This window comes from Perissodus microlepis, chromosome 11 (assembly GCF_051167445.1).
Source record: "Perissodus microlepis isolate ML-2025 ecotype Zambia chromosome 11, ASM5116744v1, whole genome shotgun sequence".
Lineage (NCBI taxonomy): Eukaryota > Metazoa > Chordata > Actinopteri > Cichliformes > Cichlidae > Perissodus > Perissodus microlepis.
In genome coordinates this window covers 24,114,078-24,133,152 of record NC_140471.1, presented here as the reverse complement: position 1 = coordinate 24,133,152, position 19,075 = coordinate 24,114,078, and the positions used below count along the sequence as shown (strand labels likewise).

Genomic DNA, 19,075 nt, shown 5'->3' with positions numbered 1-19,075 from the left:
GTACTTTGATAAACAAACAGCATTATGATGAAAGCAGACAACACGTTCCTCGGCAGCATCTTTTCTCCACGCTGTTGATTCTCTTCCTCGCTCTCGAGGGACCAGACCATACTCATAAAAATACTCATACTTCTTTTTTTCTTTTTATAATGAAATGTGTGATTTATTCCAGCAAAGCAAATGGTTATATTTTGACGATAATAGCAAGCAGTGCAACTATCTATTTTCTCACCTCCTACGCAGGTTAATGCAACACTGGAGTCTATCCAATCATGCACAAACCAAAACACATCTCATCCTCACTGACCCTGGAGAACAAGTTATTACCAACTCGGGCTCTTCAGATTTGCAGAACTTTATTTAAAATTCTACTCTGGGCCAGAGAGTTCTCAAAAATCTAAAATATGTATGGATAATATGGAAAATAATGCCAATACACACATTTTCCATTTTCCTGCAGAAGATATAAACGATATACACTCAACAGCCACTTCATTCGTCATTTGTAATTAATCGATATTTGGATTACATCATTAATGCAAATACCAATTCAACCAATCACATGGCATTAACTCCATGCATTCAGGCACGTAGACATGGTCAAGACGAACTGCTCAAGTTCAGACTTGCCAACACAATCGGGAAGAAATGTGGTTTAAGGGACTTTGAATGCATCACGGTAGTTTATGACAGTTGAGCTGGTCAGAGTATTTCAGAAACTGCTCATATACCAGGATTTCCCCACAGAACCATCTCTATAGTTTACAAAGAACAGTATGAAAAAAGAAAAAAGACTTCAGAGGAGAAGGGCCAGACTGCTTTGAGCTGATAGGATGACAACAGTAACTCAAATTACTGACTTGTTTCACCCACGGTCTGCAGAAGAGCATCTCTGAACACACAACACACGAAATCTTGAAACGGATGGCCTGCAGCAGCAGAAGACCACACAGGGTAAAAAATTCACACAAAATTTCCCATCTTCTGTTGTCACCAACACTGGACAACAGAAGAATGGAAGAATGTTGCCTTTTCCAATGAGTTTCCATTTTCTGCTGTAACATTTGGATAGTAGGATCTGCAGAATCTGGCATAAACAACACGAAAGCATGGGCCATTCAAACCTTGTATCAATAGTAGAGACTGCTGCTGGTGTAATCCTGTGGGTAGGGTGACCAGATGACTCTCTTTATGTTGGGACTACACAGCATCTTTATTCTTTATTCCCACATCTTGAGAGAAAGTCCCACACTGTGACTGCTTCTGCAGGATGTGCACTTCTAAAGTCTGTTTTTTCCTCAATATCCATGCTGGAAAGTTTTGATTTCTTTATTTTTTGTAGTTCAAAGAAGCCTAATGCCACACTCATGGGGGGAAGTTACAAGTCACCAAAAAGTCACAAGCTTTGCTTGGTGAATATGACGGAAAACGCAGCAGACAATATATATCCTCAGAAATACGGTTTTTAATTTTTCAAGTTTGCACAGGGGAAAATATGGTGCGAAGTATCTGTGTGGCATAATTAGATAAAAATTGCTATGGATATGGACACATCCAAACTGTAATCAGACAGAAGAGCAGCTGAAATAACTGTGAAAGAAAAGAATAAGGGAGTATGTGAGGACTGTCACAAGGGAACATAAGATCAAACTTAAGCTTCCTTTTATCCTTACATGTAGTTAGCAGACAGTTGAAATATAATATATCTGGCCCGGACATGCCAAATGATCACCTAGTAACATGCACAATTAAGTTTAATATGAAAATGTCAAAACCACCTCTCACCATTGTCCCACACTGCCCCCACCTCCCCAGCACCAACTCACTTAAACATCACAGCACACCTGAGTATTGTTGCTGACCATGTCCATGCCTTCATAAGCACAGTGAACTCATATTCTGATGATTGCTTCTAGCAGGATAACATACTATCACAAAGTTCAAATCATCTCAGACTGGTTGAGTTTATCATCTCCACAGTCACCAGATCTCAATCCAACGCAGCACGGCTGCTGAAACGGGATATTGGCATCATAAATGAGTAGCTGTAGTATCTGCACCAACTGTGTGATGCTGTCGTGTCAGTTTGGACCCAAATCTCCGAGGAATGGTTCCAGCACCTCGGTAAATCTGTTCCTTGAAGAACTGAAGCAGTTCTGGAGTAAAAGGTGGATTCAACCTGATACTAGCAAGGTGTGCCTAATAAAGTGGCCAGTGAGCATATGTTATGCATACGATTATTTTAAAACCTCTTGTTGGACATGTGCAAATGCAGTGTGAACCAATACTAACCACCTATCACGTTACAGTATGAAATAGATGGCTACAACTACAATTACTATGTTTAAGGTTTGATTAAAGCATCTCCACTGACATTCACACATTTCACATGGGTTCAACCTCAACAACAACTTTAATAACGCTGTAATGATTTTGTGGTTCGATAACTTTAACTTCATTTCACGGTATTTGCTTTAAATATTGGCCATCTGGAAATTTACCAATTAAGTAGTTTAGGAGGACTTTAATTAGATCTGTGCAACACGCAGCTGATCGTTATCGTCACGGAATCTCATCATCGTAATTATCTCCCTCGGGTACTCATAAAAGAAAGTCCCCCAACTAATTACGAGACAACTATAAAGCACCCAGATCGCCATGATAAGTCACATGTATCTATGTCTATTATGCATTCAGGAAGTATACCAACAGCAATTAGTCTGACAATGCTCAACCACATGTCTGAGCTGTTCACTTTGATCGCAAACCTCCTGGAAGATTGTGTCAAACCATTCAAAGGAAAAGCTTAATTATGTGCATCTGAAATTAGGAGGATGTGGTGGACGGGGGACTTCGTAGAAAGACTGTCCTTTACAGCTCTGGGTACAAGCAAATATCATAAACACATCATTAAACAATGCACAAAAAAAGAAGAAGAAAAAAAGATGCCAGAGTTTCTGAAGGTTATCTTCTTTTATTGCAGAAAGCAGTCCAGTCATCATCATTAGGCATACCAGGAATGAAATGAGGAATGCAGCAAATAGCCTGAACACACCTTGAGCCTTTACACTCACACTACACTCTCCAGACGCTGTCAGTTTCAATATTTCCAGGGAAAAAAAACTCCCACATCAAAACAACTAAAACTCTGCTGTGTTTCTAACAGCATGGTAGTGTTTAGCATCTACTTTCATTGTACCAATAGTAGAAATGACAGCGTGTCATTGCTGCAGTGTGATGTATTACACAGTAACACAACACCGTGCCGTGGGATTCCCTCGGTGAAAACATGAATGATGTACAACAGCACACGATAATACAGCACTCAGGATTGGAGAGGGGCCATCGCACATTACAGAGAAATGTCCACTTTAAAATTTTGGAGAAGAGAAGAAGCATAATGTTATATATAATGGAGGACAGGTGGAAGCTGTAATGGCCAGTATCTCCTTCTGTGTGTTTTAAAGGAATAGCTTTGATATTTTTTTATCACTTGTTTTTTTAATAACAGTGTTTTGAGTTTTCTTATAAAGGTGTCAGCAGTGCACAGAGAGGGACCAGCCAGCGAGGAGATGTCAAAAGCTTAAAAAAATCAGACTTCCACTATCTTCAAAGGCCATTATATCTCAGTTTTTTCCATCGGAAAATATTTTAAAATAAAAGAGTTTATATTAATTTATCAAATAAGGCCTCATGTGGACTACAGACTGGTCGGCAACCCCCCCGGGGATCTCAGGGCACTAAGAAAAATGCATAATCCTAACAGCTGGTTAGTATTTATTGCAGGTCGTGGCGATGATACACCACAAGCATCCGTGCGAGGTTGCTTTGGTTACTAGCAGATGGATCTTCGATCTGTAGTACAACTGTGAAAAGTGCAGTGCAAACCGGAAACCTGAACATTTGCTTTCAAAATAAACACAACTTTTAAACTTCGAGGCAAACTCTGGTACGCACTGGATTGTTTTTTTCCATTATAGCTGAGTGACTTGTTTGCCAGTGTTTGCAGACAAGTTGGTGTCTTCCATGCAACCTGCTGGAAATCAAAGTGATCATAAGGAGGCTTTCAGTACAGCACCACATACTTCTTTGCGACCATTTTGATGCTAGCAACTGCCAGCAGTGGTTGCTGAATACAAAATTTTCTCTAGGATCACTGGTGATCAGGGGGTCACTGATCAGTCTCTAGGCCTGCATCAACGGGGCTTTAAGAGTGACAGCCACCAAACATCTGCAACCACTTGCAGAATACACATTCTTCGAGCAACTGAGGACTAAGGTATCATACACTCACTTTGTTAAATATACGTGGGCCAAAGAACCCTCTAAGCCAAATAAAACACTTTTAATCTTGTTTCTTTTAGTTTTATAAAATACTGAAATGTAACAATTAATTGCAGTTTTAATAGGATTTTATTGATGAGGGAGAGTTTCTCTGCTCACAAAACCTCATGGTGGCAAGAATCCACTGCCCAAGAACAACCAAGAAAGAAAAAGAAGATTACAAATTGCAGCTTTTAGAACAGATTAAACAAACTTCTGGCCAATTATGGTCTGATTTTACAAGCATTCGACAGAGTCACGCTAGTCCCAGTCTTGCTAATCAGCTGCTAGTTGTAGCTTTATTTAACAAAGGGCTCAATCTTCAAACATACCTTTTGGCAAAAAAAGTAAAATTCAAAAAAATGTTAAACAATCCCTTCAATTATTGTTAAGCAGTCTCGGTTGGATAAAATTCACTGTGCTGGCATCAGCATATAAACATGCTGAATACGCGCAGCCGAATCCTGGACGAAATACTGACAATCCCCATCAACATCTATGGAAAACAGTTGTAGTAGTTAAAACACTACAGGTTTAATTCCTGAAACAGCCTCATCCAGCAATACAGGAGTGTAAACACCTACCCCTACCCCCAAAAAACCCACATCAATCTCTGACACAGAATAATGTAAATTCAGATCAGATAAATTATCTCTAACTGACTCATAATAGCAGTAACTGTGCGTGAAATGTTTACTTTATTAGTTCTAGTTTTACAGCCTAACATTTCCCACGTCCCCTCCCACACCCTCTACTCAAAGTCGAGACACGCTGTGGTCAATGAAGAAGATTTAGAGTTGTGTTCTTTTAATCTCCAGGTGCTCTGAGAGCCAAATGGCTGCTTCAGTGAATGACATCATATCAACAGTGCATTTGATTTGTTTCATCATACTTTTCCAAACTTTGGCATCTCAGCTGTGAGGTCACTCATTTATGAAGAGATTGATCATTCCAGGCTGAGGGAAGTTACTTCACTTTGTCTCTGAGAAGAACTACATGCAATGTGTGAAGCTCAAGTCAAACCAAACCCATTCCTAAAAGCTCCACTTTAAAAAACAAAGGCTTCAAGGAAGAAGAAGCAGAGCAGAGGCACAGCATGGAATATGCTTTATATGAATGGATTAGAATCGAGCATGTTAATGTACAGAGAAGGTAATGACACGAGGAGGCGGAGGTGCAACAAAAAAAACGAGGAGGAATGCAGGTCTATGGGAAACAAGGAACGAAGAGTGGACTGGGGCAGATGGGTAAAAGTCAGAGCAGAGGAACAGGTTATTTCTTCCTTGCGTCTCCTTCTGTTATCACTCGCACTCATTTTCCCGAAGGACGTTGTACATGTTGACCGTAAAGCCAGATGGCTTATCGTCGCTTCGTCTCGGGTGCCCGAACCCCTCATCTTCATCGTCCCCATCTCCGTCCTCGTCATCGTCCGCATCCCTGTCTCTCTCTTCCTCTGGCTCGGTGCTAGACTCGCCATCCTCCTCATCGTCCCTCTCCGCGGTTCCTTCTTCCTCTGTTGCTCTTCCTTGAAGAGCCATAATCTCTGGCAAGTCTGGGTGATTTTCCCAGTGCTCTGCAGACCATAAATAATCCCCAAAATAAATTAATTCCACCCACCTGGCATTTTAACTTTTCAAATAGTCTCAGAGTTGAAATGAAGAGACACAGAGGGCCTTCTCTTACCTCTCAAGCAGCTGTACCCGGGCGGTCTGAGGCAGAGGCACAATCTGCCATCAATCGCCAACCTAAGGAGGCTATTGGCTGCACGGTACACGTCGTTGCGAGCTGCTTTCGCTGTCTTGTAGCCTCTTCTCTCCGCCCAAGCTGAAAGAAGGAAGCATTTGCATGACATAAATTGGTGACAGTCTATCAAATGAAGGTATAATTAAAAGAGGAGTCTATATTTATTTTCCTACTGGTAATAATGCCTGTGTATCCAAAATATCACGTCTGCCTATTCCTGTGCACAACTGGGCTCTCTTGTTGTACTGATAATATTAGAAACACCACAAAACTGCCTGACTCGCTCTTTCATTATCATGAATGAGGCTGTTGTAGTTTATTTTGAGTGCTTTACTAAAACACCACCCTGCTACTGTACATGGTTGTTAGAGCACCGAATCCACAGCTGAGAACAGCCCAACTAATACTGCCTGAGTGACATGGACATCTAGCTGTCTGAGTAAATAACAAAGCCCGTTTAAAGGCCAGAGGTTATATTTGTGACGTACATTTTTAGTCTAAACAATGTGCCTGGGGCTGAGTGCCACAGACAGCTAGGGCACATCAGTATTTGTTTTCTAATTGTTTTATTGACTCATTTTTATTTTCGTGACGTTGAGCAGCACTTTAGTCAGCATTTGTTGTGATTAAATGTGCTACATAAAAAATTGACCTTTTTCAATTCGACTTGATAAATGGACCAGTGCATTGTTGGCGGATTTTTACTACAGGGCTGTGTTGACAAGAGAGAGCAAATAATGGCAGTGGCCCTGCAGCAGGGGGATTGGCTCTCCTTTGAATTGTACTGATTTTGTTATTTTAGAATCAATAAAGATCTGTGACTTGCATTAAAGGAAGCTTGCCATTTATCCTCTCAATATTTTAGTGTATTGAAGTTTCCAAACTATCAACGACCACAACAACTCAGATGCTGTGACGCTAACTATCACCTTACCCTCGCACACATCCCAGGCGGTCCAGCTGGGCTCCTCAGACTCCTGGTTTCTTTCATTTTCCTGCAGACTGGGATGTTTGAGCTTCAGTATGGAAAGGAAGGGGGTCCTCTCACACAGATAACCCACTGAGCTGTAAGGTTCTTGTAGCTGAGACACTGGGTAGATGCCTGCCAGAATCTATAGAAAATTCATTTAAAGATAAAAACAAGAGGAAGAAATTCACGAACAAAATAAAGACAGGTCAGAAATTACCTTTGGTAACAGCAAGATAGCAACTAAGAGCTGTTTAAAAATTAAAGCAACAATCACACAAAATACTCCTGGAGAGCGTGCAACTCAATACAATTATGTTTCTACCGCATCTAATCGGGCAAGTAAAGTGAAAGTCACATCTGCTCTGGAGTACACAACAGTGAACTTGTACCTGTAACTGTTTATTGACACGGGAGGGGAAGACCAGCCCGGGGCAGTCACAGAGCTTGACTGTCGGAGTGAGGTAGTAGGTCTGGAAGTATTTGGTGTGACCTGGGGTTCGAGACACGCTTACCACCTTCCTTCCCACCAGGCTGTTTATAACTGAAGATTTACCAACATTGGGAAAACCTGGAAAACGAAAGAGAGGTTACAAAGGCACTCATATGTAACAGTGTCCATGCTCTATAAATTCTTTTTAAGAGTCACTGTTTGTGAATTTATATTCAGATGCCAATAACTACATTCAGTCAGGAACACTAGATTAAAAAAAGGAAGTTTGTAAAAACGTCTTAATGTTTAATGAGAGTGAGGTGCATGTTTTAAGTGCATGACGCAATGTCTTTTATTAAAAGATGTACGGTCACTTCGCACATCAACACCACAAGAAGCAGATCGAGCAGGTGTTTTTTGTTGTTGTTGTTGTTTTTTTCAATTAACTTGGCTAAGAGACAATTTAGATAAGCTCCAATATGCACACTTTGATTTAACAATATACACACAAACACACACACACCCACATACAGAATCTGTTACAAGAAGCAGAGGAATAAAAACACTGTGCCTATAACAGGCAAATACGAACTCAAATGACCCGCTGGGCGCTCGGTTGAGCGCAATGAAATGCATCATGGGAGGTTGCTGCAGAGCCAATATTTTCCCTGACAACTTTTCTTGTTGTATTTTATTCTGAAGGCTGAACCCTCCCTCTTCTGCCACACTAGACACTGAAATTACCACCATCATTTCAGCCACAGTTTTGCAGTCGGCCAACATTTCTACCGACATTTTCTCACTTTGCTGCTCACACAAGTAACTTCTTCTGCATGAGGGAACACCTACAGCTATGACCTTGTGACGCTCACAGACACGTCCAAAGATCTAGATGGAGAATTCTAGCATGTTTAATTTAAGTTAAAGTTACGAGCAAGACTGACCACTAACAATAACAATGTGAGAAGGTACTGTGGGGGAAATAATTATTTGACACCCTATTTTATGGATATTTGCTTAAAGAAAAGAAATAAACTCTAATTTTTCTAGTATTTTCATTTTGACGAAGATAAAAATATCAACCAAATCCAGTAAAAACAGATAACATAAAAGTTATAAATTGATTTGCAAGTCACTGAGTGAAATACATATTTGATCCCCAAGCAAAACATTAGTTAGTACTTGGCTGGAACTCTTGTTGATAATCAGAGCCGTAAGACGTTTCTTGTAGTTGGTCACTGGGTTTAGACACATCTCAGGAGGAATAGTAGCCCACTGCTCTTTACAGAAAGTACAGTTTTCTTGGCTGCTGCTTGGAAAATGAAGCTTCAGCTTCCTCACAGATTTTCTACAGGACTGAGGTCTGGAGACAAACTAGGTCACTTTACAAGCTAAACTATTAGCCTAAGCAGGCTGGATATTGAGATTGGCCGATCTACTAATGGTACACTCGATTATAATCAAGATACACATAACAGACATACCATGACTTCCTTTATATGGCCTTCAGGTTAAACCTATTTGTCCTCTAGTTTTTAATCTGAAAATCGAATTATATTGTTGTGGACTGGTAAGACAATGTTCTTTCCTAATCAGATAAAAGTGAAATAATACTGTGTTCCCAGATAAGCATGGATTTGAGGTACTTTTTTTCTATCTGAAAAAATTATTCTAATTTCTTACCAAAAAAGCAATATCTGGAGAAAATACTAAGATATACTTTCCAAGTTTCTTAACAAGAACCTGTTTTGCTATAATTAAAAAGAAAATGTTGATTGATTCTGGCCAAAGATTGTTGTTCTCTGAGAAAATGATTACCTATGCAGCCCAATGTAAGAACACCATCTTTGTAGAGCTCCTGTGATGGACTGCTCATCTCCAAAGCACTATCACTTTGATGCTCCACCAAGACAGACTCTGCTCCTTCATCTGCCCGTTCTCCGTCCAGCCGCTCAGAAACGGCATCTCTCTGAATCTTCTGCTCCCAGCTGGAGAGGTCGACTGACAAAACAACAAAGCAACAAAAAACAAAAACATGATCAATAACATTTTGCTGATTGAAAGAAATGTTGATTAAATTCATCGTGTGTATAACTTAATGTATTAATTATTATTGTAAAAGAAGAACAGTGAAATGACTTTTTCTCCTACCTCTCCCTGATGTGATCTCCTGGCAAGACTTTAGGATATCTAAAGGACCTCCAGCCTGACTCCAGTCAGCCTTTCTCCTCATCCTCTTCTTCTGGAGGACTGTGAGTCAGAACAGAACAGAAAAGTACAACAGTTATTGCAGTCACTACAGGGGCTGGACAGACACACAGCAGGTTATTCTGATTACACTGTGCTGAAATAAGTTCAATAAGTGACAGGTTTGTCTGTCTGACTTTATTTTTCATGTATTTCTTCTCTCTATAACCCCCCCCCAAAAAACATCGGCTCTCCCTCTCCTCACCTGTGCTGTATGGTTGGCCACGGTGTGAGGTGAAGCAAACTATTTCCAGGTGGGGGAACTGGGAGGCCATGTAGTGTTTCCAAGCGATTACCAGTGGTGGAGGACACAGGTCGGCTTTGTTCAATACCAGGACCACGTGCTTCTGTAGCTCTCCAGTGATGTAGTGATACAAGTCTGGAGGGAATTGCAGCACCTGGGTGGTATACAGGTCAAGTCAAGAGCAATAGAAACATTCATGAGTAGTTTGAGAAAACAATGATGGAGCTCACACTTAACCAAATCCAACAGAAAATAGGTACACCTTATGTACATCAAAAACCTTTGGTTCACCTTTGGTTTTTAGGCGAGAAGAGGGCACTGAGAGAAGTTGTTGGAACAATGACCTCACTGACCTGGAGGCAAAATACTGAGCTAAAGACCTGCAGTGTATCGCAGAGCTAATCCATGGAGGGCTTTGAAAACAAATAATTAATGAAAAACTTTACAGGTAGCTAGTGCCGCTGAGCTGAACCAGTGTGGATCTGCTCTGTTTTCTTTGTTGATAGTTAAAAGTAGCTGCATGCTGAACCATCTGCAAATGAAAGTGAGTGGAACCGGGTAATCCCATATACAGGGAGTTGCAGTAGTCCACTCAAGAGGTGATAAAGGCATTCCATAACAACTACTGCCTTTTGAAAAAATAACCCATTAGATTGAATCATTATAAATAGAAACAAGTATAAGTGTACTGTTTTTAAATTTGCATTAAAAGGGAAATGTAACCATGTCAGAAGCACGGAACTAGGTTTTATTTTTAATGTGAATTCAGATGTTTATAAAGTGTTTATAAACATTCTTAGAGTAACGCTAAAAACTAGTTCATGTGTTTGTTACTTCTAGGCTGGATTGATCAAACCCCCTCATACTACCTTGGCCCAATAAAGCACTATGATCTAATACCATTTTTTCCATTAATACCAACTCAGGTCAGGTCGACTCGACTTGACATGTTTTTCAAGGTTTTCCATTAGATGGTAGTACCTGGTACAGGGTACATTTTTAGTACCTTCTCCACTGGGGTTCCAAGCAATCTGAGGCAATCTGAAAATGTGACATCAACAGACTGCATGCATGACCCATGAGAGTTTCCTCCTCGGTTTCCTCCTTCAGGAAAACCAAAACTGCTGTTTTTGAAACCCAGCAACGAGGTAAACAGCTACATGGAAACAACACTGTGGTCCCCGGGTCTGACATAAAGCCACAGACCGAGCAGCAGGTGTAACACCACCTTAACTTCCACCTTCATTGTAGCGTTTGTGTCGCATACAAATGACGTCACAGGACAATCGGCCGCATTGCTATAACGGTCCCACGCACATTAGGTGGTATTCAGTTGAAATGGAAAATGAGCCGAGTAGAGTCGTATTGCCTCAAGTCCTGTTGAGCTGATCTGAGTAGGTACTGATGCAAAAAGAGCTTAAGAGTGCAGGCTTACTTGTGATACCTTGAGTTTCCCACCCCTTCCAGTTTTGGTTTGGGAGTCAGACAAAACTCTACTTTTAAGATTTCTTCTTTGACAAAGCTCATAGTTAAGTTTGGATCAGGTGACCTTGAACAATCAGATCTGCTGCTATAAGCTCAGGCGTCCCGTGATGCACCTCACCCCACCTCTCCTCATTTATGGGCCACTACTGATGCCATTAACTTTTGTCTTCTATTTCCAGTAGATTTGTGTTTTATCTTCTCAGTGCTCCTTGTTCTGATGGAGATTTCTTCCTTTTAAAAGGGAGTTTTTCCTCCCTACTGCTACCAAGTGCTTGGTAGGAGATCATCTGATTAGTGAGATTCTCTCTCTCCAATATGGAAATATATTTTCCTTAAAATATAAAGCACCTTGGAAAGGATGTTGCTGTGAACTGGTGTTATATAAATAAAACTGAATTGACTTGAATCTTCAGGAGCAGATCACACAGACACACACTGAACACAGCAGTAACTGAATTCAGCTCACTTCATCAGCGAGGTCACAGCAGCTATACAATTTAATGAGATGCTGATAAAATCTTCCAGTGAAATTTCTGATAAACTGAAGAGACGAATGAAGGGTCAAATTTATTCACATATAAAATACGGTCATTTATTTTCTTCTCAAATAATCAGCAGACAGTTTTGGTGCAACTCATGAAACTCAATTTTACATCTAAAAAGTGGGTAAAATGACAACATGCGTTTGATGCCAAAGCAGCATGAGATAATTTTCTAATTTATATCTTTTCTTGTCGTCTGCCAGCGTGCACCTACAGGTAGTAATAGCTGTATAGAAATCTTGCTATCTACTCAGCGCCCTCTGTTCCCATTCGAGGCTCTCTCTAACAAAACCTGCTTTCAGGATAAAATGCATCAGGTAAACAAACAGATAAATAATAACTTTTGACTGTGTCTCCATCTAGTGGTTACCAACTCTACCTACCGGATGCCTGATGTCAACAATGAGAAGAATCACATCCGACATCTCCAAGACTCTCCAAAGCTGCCTCCACGTCTAAAAGAAAGAAAGCAAATGGGGGAAAAAGAATGAGGTTTAATACTGTAAATAAAACAAATTCACTAGTTCCTTTTTTACTCAACTTGAGGATGTGTTAGAAACTACTCGAACATTTTCCAAGTGACTACACACAAATACAAAAACCCAAAGACAAAGTAACGGTGTACATAAAGAGAGTTATTTAACAAATAGAAAGCTCTGCTCTGACCTGCGCAGATGGATACCGAGTTTCAAGCTGATTAGCTGCTTGACCCACAACTGTTCAGCAGGTTCAGCTGCAGTGGGCAGCTGTTTTCAGAGAAAAAGCTCTAAATAACACAATGCACCAGACCTCCACAGCTGACAAACAGCAGACCAATGTAATTATTAACTAGCTGGTGAACATGGTGGAGCATTTAGCAGCTCAAGAGCCAGATGTTTATTTAATTTGCAGAGACTTCATTTGGGAACCAAGAACAGGGACTGAATATTGGACCTAAATTTCCCAGGTGGCCTAAACATTCACTCTCCAATTGAATGATGCTTCACAACTGCCACATGTGTAAATGCAAAACTATTTTCTTAAAGTTCTTATCAACTTGTTTTACTGCTTTCAGAGAGCCAGAAGAGTACAAAAAAACAAACAAGTTTCAGGTTTATTACCTGTCATTTTAACATGTCAGTGTTAGTGACCTGTATTTAACAGCATTTAATCTCTATCACAATAATGACAGAGGAGGGTGCATACTTATGAGAGGAAGGAGTATAAAAATAATCACCATGTGACACATGTGGTCATTGCACAGTCAAAACCACACAAAGCAGCATTATGCTTTCCCCCTGAAATAAGAGTGAAGGGCAGTAAAACCAGCTACAGTGCTTAAAAAGGCAACATTAACTTAATCAACTTCCACTACGGAAACTGGAATAACCAACACCATTTAAACCAAAAAATGAGTCCCAGAGCTTAAAACTTAGATTTCAAATAGTGCTTCCTACACCGTCATATTCTTTACACTGCAGTACTGTATATCTTACAAACTGAGAAGCTGGTTTCACATGCAAACACCACACAGAAAGGCCTCAGGGAGGTTTGAACCTCTGAGGCGATTGCGCTAACCACTTTACCATGTACTGTCCAAAGACCACCCTCAGTGTTTATATTTGTCGAAATGACAGACAGCTTTCTGATGTTTCTATTAATATATAAAAAAAATAAGTTGCAGGTTTAAGATTACATTATTTAAAGTCTAATGTAATCAACCTATTTGGGAAAAACAACATGTTCAATCAGCTTTTTAATCTAAATTATATTTTTCTATTATCCTGACTTCCATTTAAAAAAACAAAACAAAAATAAACAGACAATTTCAGACTACTGAGGATCACCTATTACACCAGCCCTGCTTCTCCTGTGATATGGCTCCAGAACCCCCACTATGAAATTAAATGATCTGCAGGGCTTGTGGTTTTGAACAATATTGTTATTGGTTTCATACTCGGAGCAAAACTGAACAATAACACAGCATGCAAGGAAGATATGATGGTGCTTCTACCAGTGGGAAATATCAGACAATACAAAGCTATGTTCTATAACTCTTTGTAATCCCTACATCATCCTGAGCTAAGAAATGATATAATGAGTCTGTGGTAAGTCCTGGAGCCACATGCTGGATAACAGCTTGAACATTTATGCCTTTAAGACAAATATGGCACAGCAGGTCTGCTGGGTAATCATCAGCTTACCTAAAAATGTGTTAACAAGCAGCAATACTTCATATTTCATCTGTTCTCAAAGAGTCAGAAATGATTCAAGAACACAGACTTTTTGCAGAAGTGTTCTGCCACCCAAAAAGCAGTTACCACATTACTAAAATGGCTCCATGACTGCAAAATGAAGACCGATATTGAGAAAAGACACGCATGAAAGCACAGTGGCACAGCAGAGAATTTCATTAAATTAGTCACTAGCCCTGGTTCAGTGTGAAAATGACGAGGTTTAACCACAGTGGTGTGGCGTGTGATGATTCATCTGAAAAAGTGGAGGGTGTTTTGACTTGTTGGATTCTGGACAAAGGTCGTTAGACTGAGCACAAGCATTACATTTATATAAACTAAAGCCCCGTGAAGTTAGAATCATAATTATTTAGGCTTAATATTATATTTAAGCTTATGCATACGTTCAATTAGACAGATCTGTGTTCACTCATCTGCCTGCAATCCTGGGTCATTGGGATACTAGCTATTCTTCTGCTTAGCGGTGCTGTCAAACTTAATTATGTTGTTATCACTCAGGTTATCACCCATGTTCATGCCCACCTTCTACAAACCAGCCTCAGTTCTGTGTGCTTAAATCTCCTCTGTCATTCTGCCTTTTCAGATTCTGATTCATACTGTTTTGTAGCTTCATCTGAGTCTAATGGCCAAATAATTTCTAATTCAAACTCAGTGCTTTAATGAATTCAATTCATGTCTTTTGAAGGATCACTCCTTAATTAAATTCAATTAGTTAACCTCAATAGTCATTAACTTAATGACCATCATTTATTTAGCTTTAATACTTATGAAAATTAATTAAACACTAAATTACGAAAATAAATTAATTAATTAAAATGTGATGGTGGTGTTGAACACAGATTCATGGGGAGGTGGGGCCTCACAAGGGCATCTGTTAGCCCCAAAAGCCATAATCCTTCCACAGTTTCACCTACAGACATATTTACTTATTTTAGATAGATCCTGGTAACTAAATTAACTAGCTCTCTTTTAATTGCCTTGGCTCCAGCTACAGTAAAAAGTGCATGAGATTGAGCTTTTACGTAGGGGTGAAAGTGCACAAAGTTGTTTTCTATGCCCATTATTTTGCTTTCATAATCATCGGAAGCCATAATAATTGAGATTAACATCTGATTAAGTGCTCAGCGACAATAAAAGCAACTTCATAGTACAAAGGTTCTCCTAAAAATCAGCACTTCAGCCTGAGTTAGTTTAGGCAGCAAATGCACTCCTGGAACTTTTAAAACAAAATTTGACCTGCAAAACTCACCACAAACGCTGGTGAAAAAAACCCCATAACCATCAAAACTTTTTACAGTTCACTATTGTGCAGTGGCACTTCTACAGTAAAAAAAACCTCCTTTACTTAGTTACCTCCAGATTGTGCTCAAAGTGGCTGAGAGAGCCAGGTGGGTTTCTGGAGTGCAAGTCATCCAGGTAGTCTCTGTACGATTTCTCCTCTTTCCTCAGCAGGCTCTCCCGTGTCATCTCATAATTCCAGGACGGCCGTCGTGGGAAACCAAGGCCTGGCAGTGAATAATCAAGTGTTAGTGTGTCAAGCAGTGACCCACTCCATTAGCCTACTCTGCTCATGTTTGGTTTATTTTAGGATGAAGAAAGAATTAACACCAAAATGAATCAGACCTTTCTCTGAGGGGTAGATGTCATTGATGTCAACCTCAAGTTCTTTGTCTGAGACTTGTTGCAGCACCTTTTCCCTGGCCAGCTTCTTCCTCTTCTCCACTTCCTCTTTACCCTCTTTCTCAAAGTGCAGTCGGAACCTAAAAAATGAGAAAACCCCCTGTTGAGCCTTTGTATGACTGTCTGCTGTTATGACAAATTAATGATAAAAGCCCCTATCCAGTGAAAAATGTGCCTTCTTCTTTTTCCTACATTTGAAAGGCTGAACCACATTATTTACAAATACATTATATGAGCATTTGATTTATACTGGGGAAAAAACAGGTCAACTATGTAACGTCCTACAGACCTAATTTATTTTAACCTAATTTAGGATTAGAAGATCACTCCCTACTTGTTTCCCTTTTCCCTTCTCTCTTGTGGTATCTTCACTTTCTAATTTGTTGTATATTTACTGTTGGATATTTATAATAATTTAAAAAATTAAACAAAGAAAAAGACTGTATAGACAAAAGTATTGGGCACACCTCTTAATTTTGAATTAAGGTGTTTTCAGTACAGGCAAATTGATCACCAAACCATGTAGTCCATCTTTACGAACATTTTTAAGAGAATATGTTGTTATAAAGGGCTCAACAAATTCGAGCATAGTACCATTAAAGGATGCCACCATTACAACAAGTCAGTCGGGGAAATTTCTTCCCTCCTAGATATTCCACAATCAACTGTAGGTGGTATTATTGCAAAGTGAAAGGGTTTAGGAACCACGGCAACTAAGCCACAAAGTGGCAGACAAAGTAAAGTAACAGAATGGGCTCGCTTAGTGCTGAGTGCGTAAAAGTCACCGACGTTCTGCTGACCCATTAACTGCAGTGTTCAAAACCTCCTCTGGCATAAATGTGTATGAGGGGCTTCGTGACATGGGCTTCCATGACTGAACAGCTTCTGCTGCGTGTCAGTGGCTTTTAAATACTTTTGATGTGTGTACGTAAAGGCAACAAATTCAACAATCTGAATTTTCTCTTTGTTTACTGACCATTTGACCTGGAAACCGATCCCGATTGAGTAATCAGCATAAAAAGGGGGTGTTAAAGCTTCAATTCTACAGTGAATATTAAGAATGGACTTGAAGCATGAGACAGTTTGTGTCCAGCAGTTAAAACTGTGAAATTAAAAACCCTTCTTATTGTTGTATTCTTCTAAGTGTTGTAGAATTTTTATTTTTATAACTGGAATGAGATTATAAGCGTTAATTACATTTTGACTGCAAATCATGTCCAACACAAATTACATTATTTTTGTAAAATTCAACACATGTGAATTTATCTTATTTTCTGCATGATCTTCTAAACCTCCAATTAGTTATCAAAATGTAGCTGCTTCCTACTTAAGCATCTTTTTTATGTGCGACTTCAAGCACAGGCTGTTGGATTTCGCTCAGTTTTACAGAACAAGAATCTGAAATCTTTTACAGTGCTGTACTCTTACAACTCACCTGTTAGGGTCATATTGTCCTTCTCTGTTGAAGGGCTGCTGATTTATTCTTCTAATATCAGTGGTCTCGCTGTCTGAGGTATCTGACTGCCGCTCTCCTCCTCGCTCCACACTGGCATTGCGACTGCTTGGCCCAGAGCCTGTGTCACCTGGAAGATCACAAACCAATACCAAGAAATTTTCTTTTAACTTATCTGCTGCTTAAATACTGTGCTTATTAACAGGTTTCTTGGTTCATTTTGGTGGAAATGTTAAATGCTTCCAGGCATAAATTAATTTGAACATGATGTTTATGAAATTCACATCCAACTATCCTGACCTCTTGATTATTTAATGGAGGGTACAATAAATCCATAATGTCGTCCTGCACTGCAGAATTCATTGACTACCCTGTGTGGATGACCTGACCTTGGTAGAAAAGACTTTCAGTGTATGTCTTAAAGGGTTTATTGGTTACAGTTAGCACTTGAGTATAAACATTGCTATGAAAACTAATACTTTTCTTGTTAATCACGCTTTAAGTGGACTCAGCAACACCTAATGGAAAGGCAGGATTTTTCAGAAAGTGTCTAGTTGGAACATGCCTAGTTTTGACAAGTTAGGTCACATTTTATGGCGTCCTTGATGGAAACTAAATCACGTTACTTGTCACGCCGACTTATTATTACTTGAAACATAGACAGCACATGGAAAATCTTAAACCCAGCATGCTATTAGTGGTAATAAATTGAACTATTGACAGCACCACGGTCCAAGACCTCTGTTAAAGTGGCTCTGTCTCTAGTAGTTTCTATGGTTAAACAAAAAGCACACGGCTTTGCATTATTTAACACATTTAACGCAAGTCTGTGCGCTAATTTTCACGTACTTGCCCACTCCGAAGGCAAAGTTATACCACACTGCTTCTTATGACTGCTAGCTGAAACAAGCACTGGCTTCGGTTACGGGCTAAATGAGTGATTTGATAATCAACTTAAGAACCCCCGACAACATGGAGACACAAAGAGTCATTGCAGTTAAACTCAGCTATGGAGCACGGACCGTTAGCAAACTGCTAAGCCTAGCATGCTAACGGCAAAATACTGTTACCTCTCTTTCTCTCCCGTTTGACTTGTAGCTGTTTCTTCTTTTGTTTGTTGCTAAATGGCTTTTTCCGGGGCATAGTTTTAAAAAAAAACAAACAAAACGATTAATATATTTATATATAAAGAAAGCTATGCAGTATGTTTTGCTGCGTAAAGCTTCTCACACAGCTTTCTTATTGGCGTTATTTACATGGATGAAGTTTCTCGACTCGTACACTTTTCAGTGACGCCATATCCACTGCAGACTGCGGAGAATGACGGAAGAAACCAATTTTAGGTGTTGGAAAACGGATCATTTTGTGCATTTGTGGGGCTTTATTTAAATCTCATTTTACGATTACACTTCAAACGATTAAACATCTTTACTTTGTGTATCATTACGTAGAAATATAATCTGAAAATATCCGAGAAATTGATCACGACACCCCTGTGCTCTTATGGTACAGTCCACTTTTGTAAACACCTCGCAAATTTGCACATTCCAGCAAATATACCTGATCTACGGGCATGATTGTCATAAAATAAACAACATAAATGTGTTTATTTTTTTTTAAGAAAAATAAAGACTATGTGAAAGGAATTGGGGGTAAAAGGATAAAAAGTTAAAGTTCCCCCATAAAGCAATTACAGCACATATGAAAATAATTAAAAAGGCAAT

General features: G+C 39.6%; 1 protein-coding gene across 1 annotated transcript; it reads right to left on the bottom strand.

The window, feature by feature from the left end:
* Positions 1-2,954: 2,954 nt before the first annotated feature.
* gnl1 (G protein nucleolar 1) lies at positions 2,955-18,679 on the bottom strand. Its single transcript, XM_084943449.1, has 12 exons — positions 18,422-18,679; positions 17,334-17,481; positions 15,842-15,978; positions 15,572-15,723; positions 12,368-12,439; positions 9,919-10,111; positions 9,618-9,716; positions 9,285-9,467; positions 7,426-7,604; positions 7,001-7,178; positions 6,007-6,147; positions 2,955-5,896 (listed from the first exon to the last, which is right to left on the bottom strand). The coding sequence occupies exons 1-12, from the start codon at positions 18,492-18,494 to the stop codon at positions 5,625-5,627; spliced, it is 1,827 nt and encodes a 608-aa protein (XP_084799575.1). The 5' UTR covers positions 18,495-18,679; the 3' UTR covers positions 2,955-5,624.
* Between the last annotated feature and the right edge of the window lie 396 nt (positions 18,680-19,075).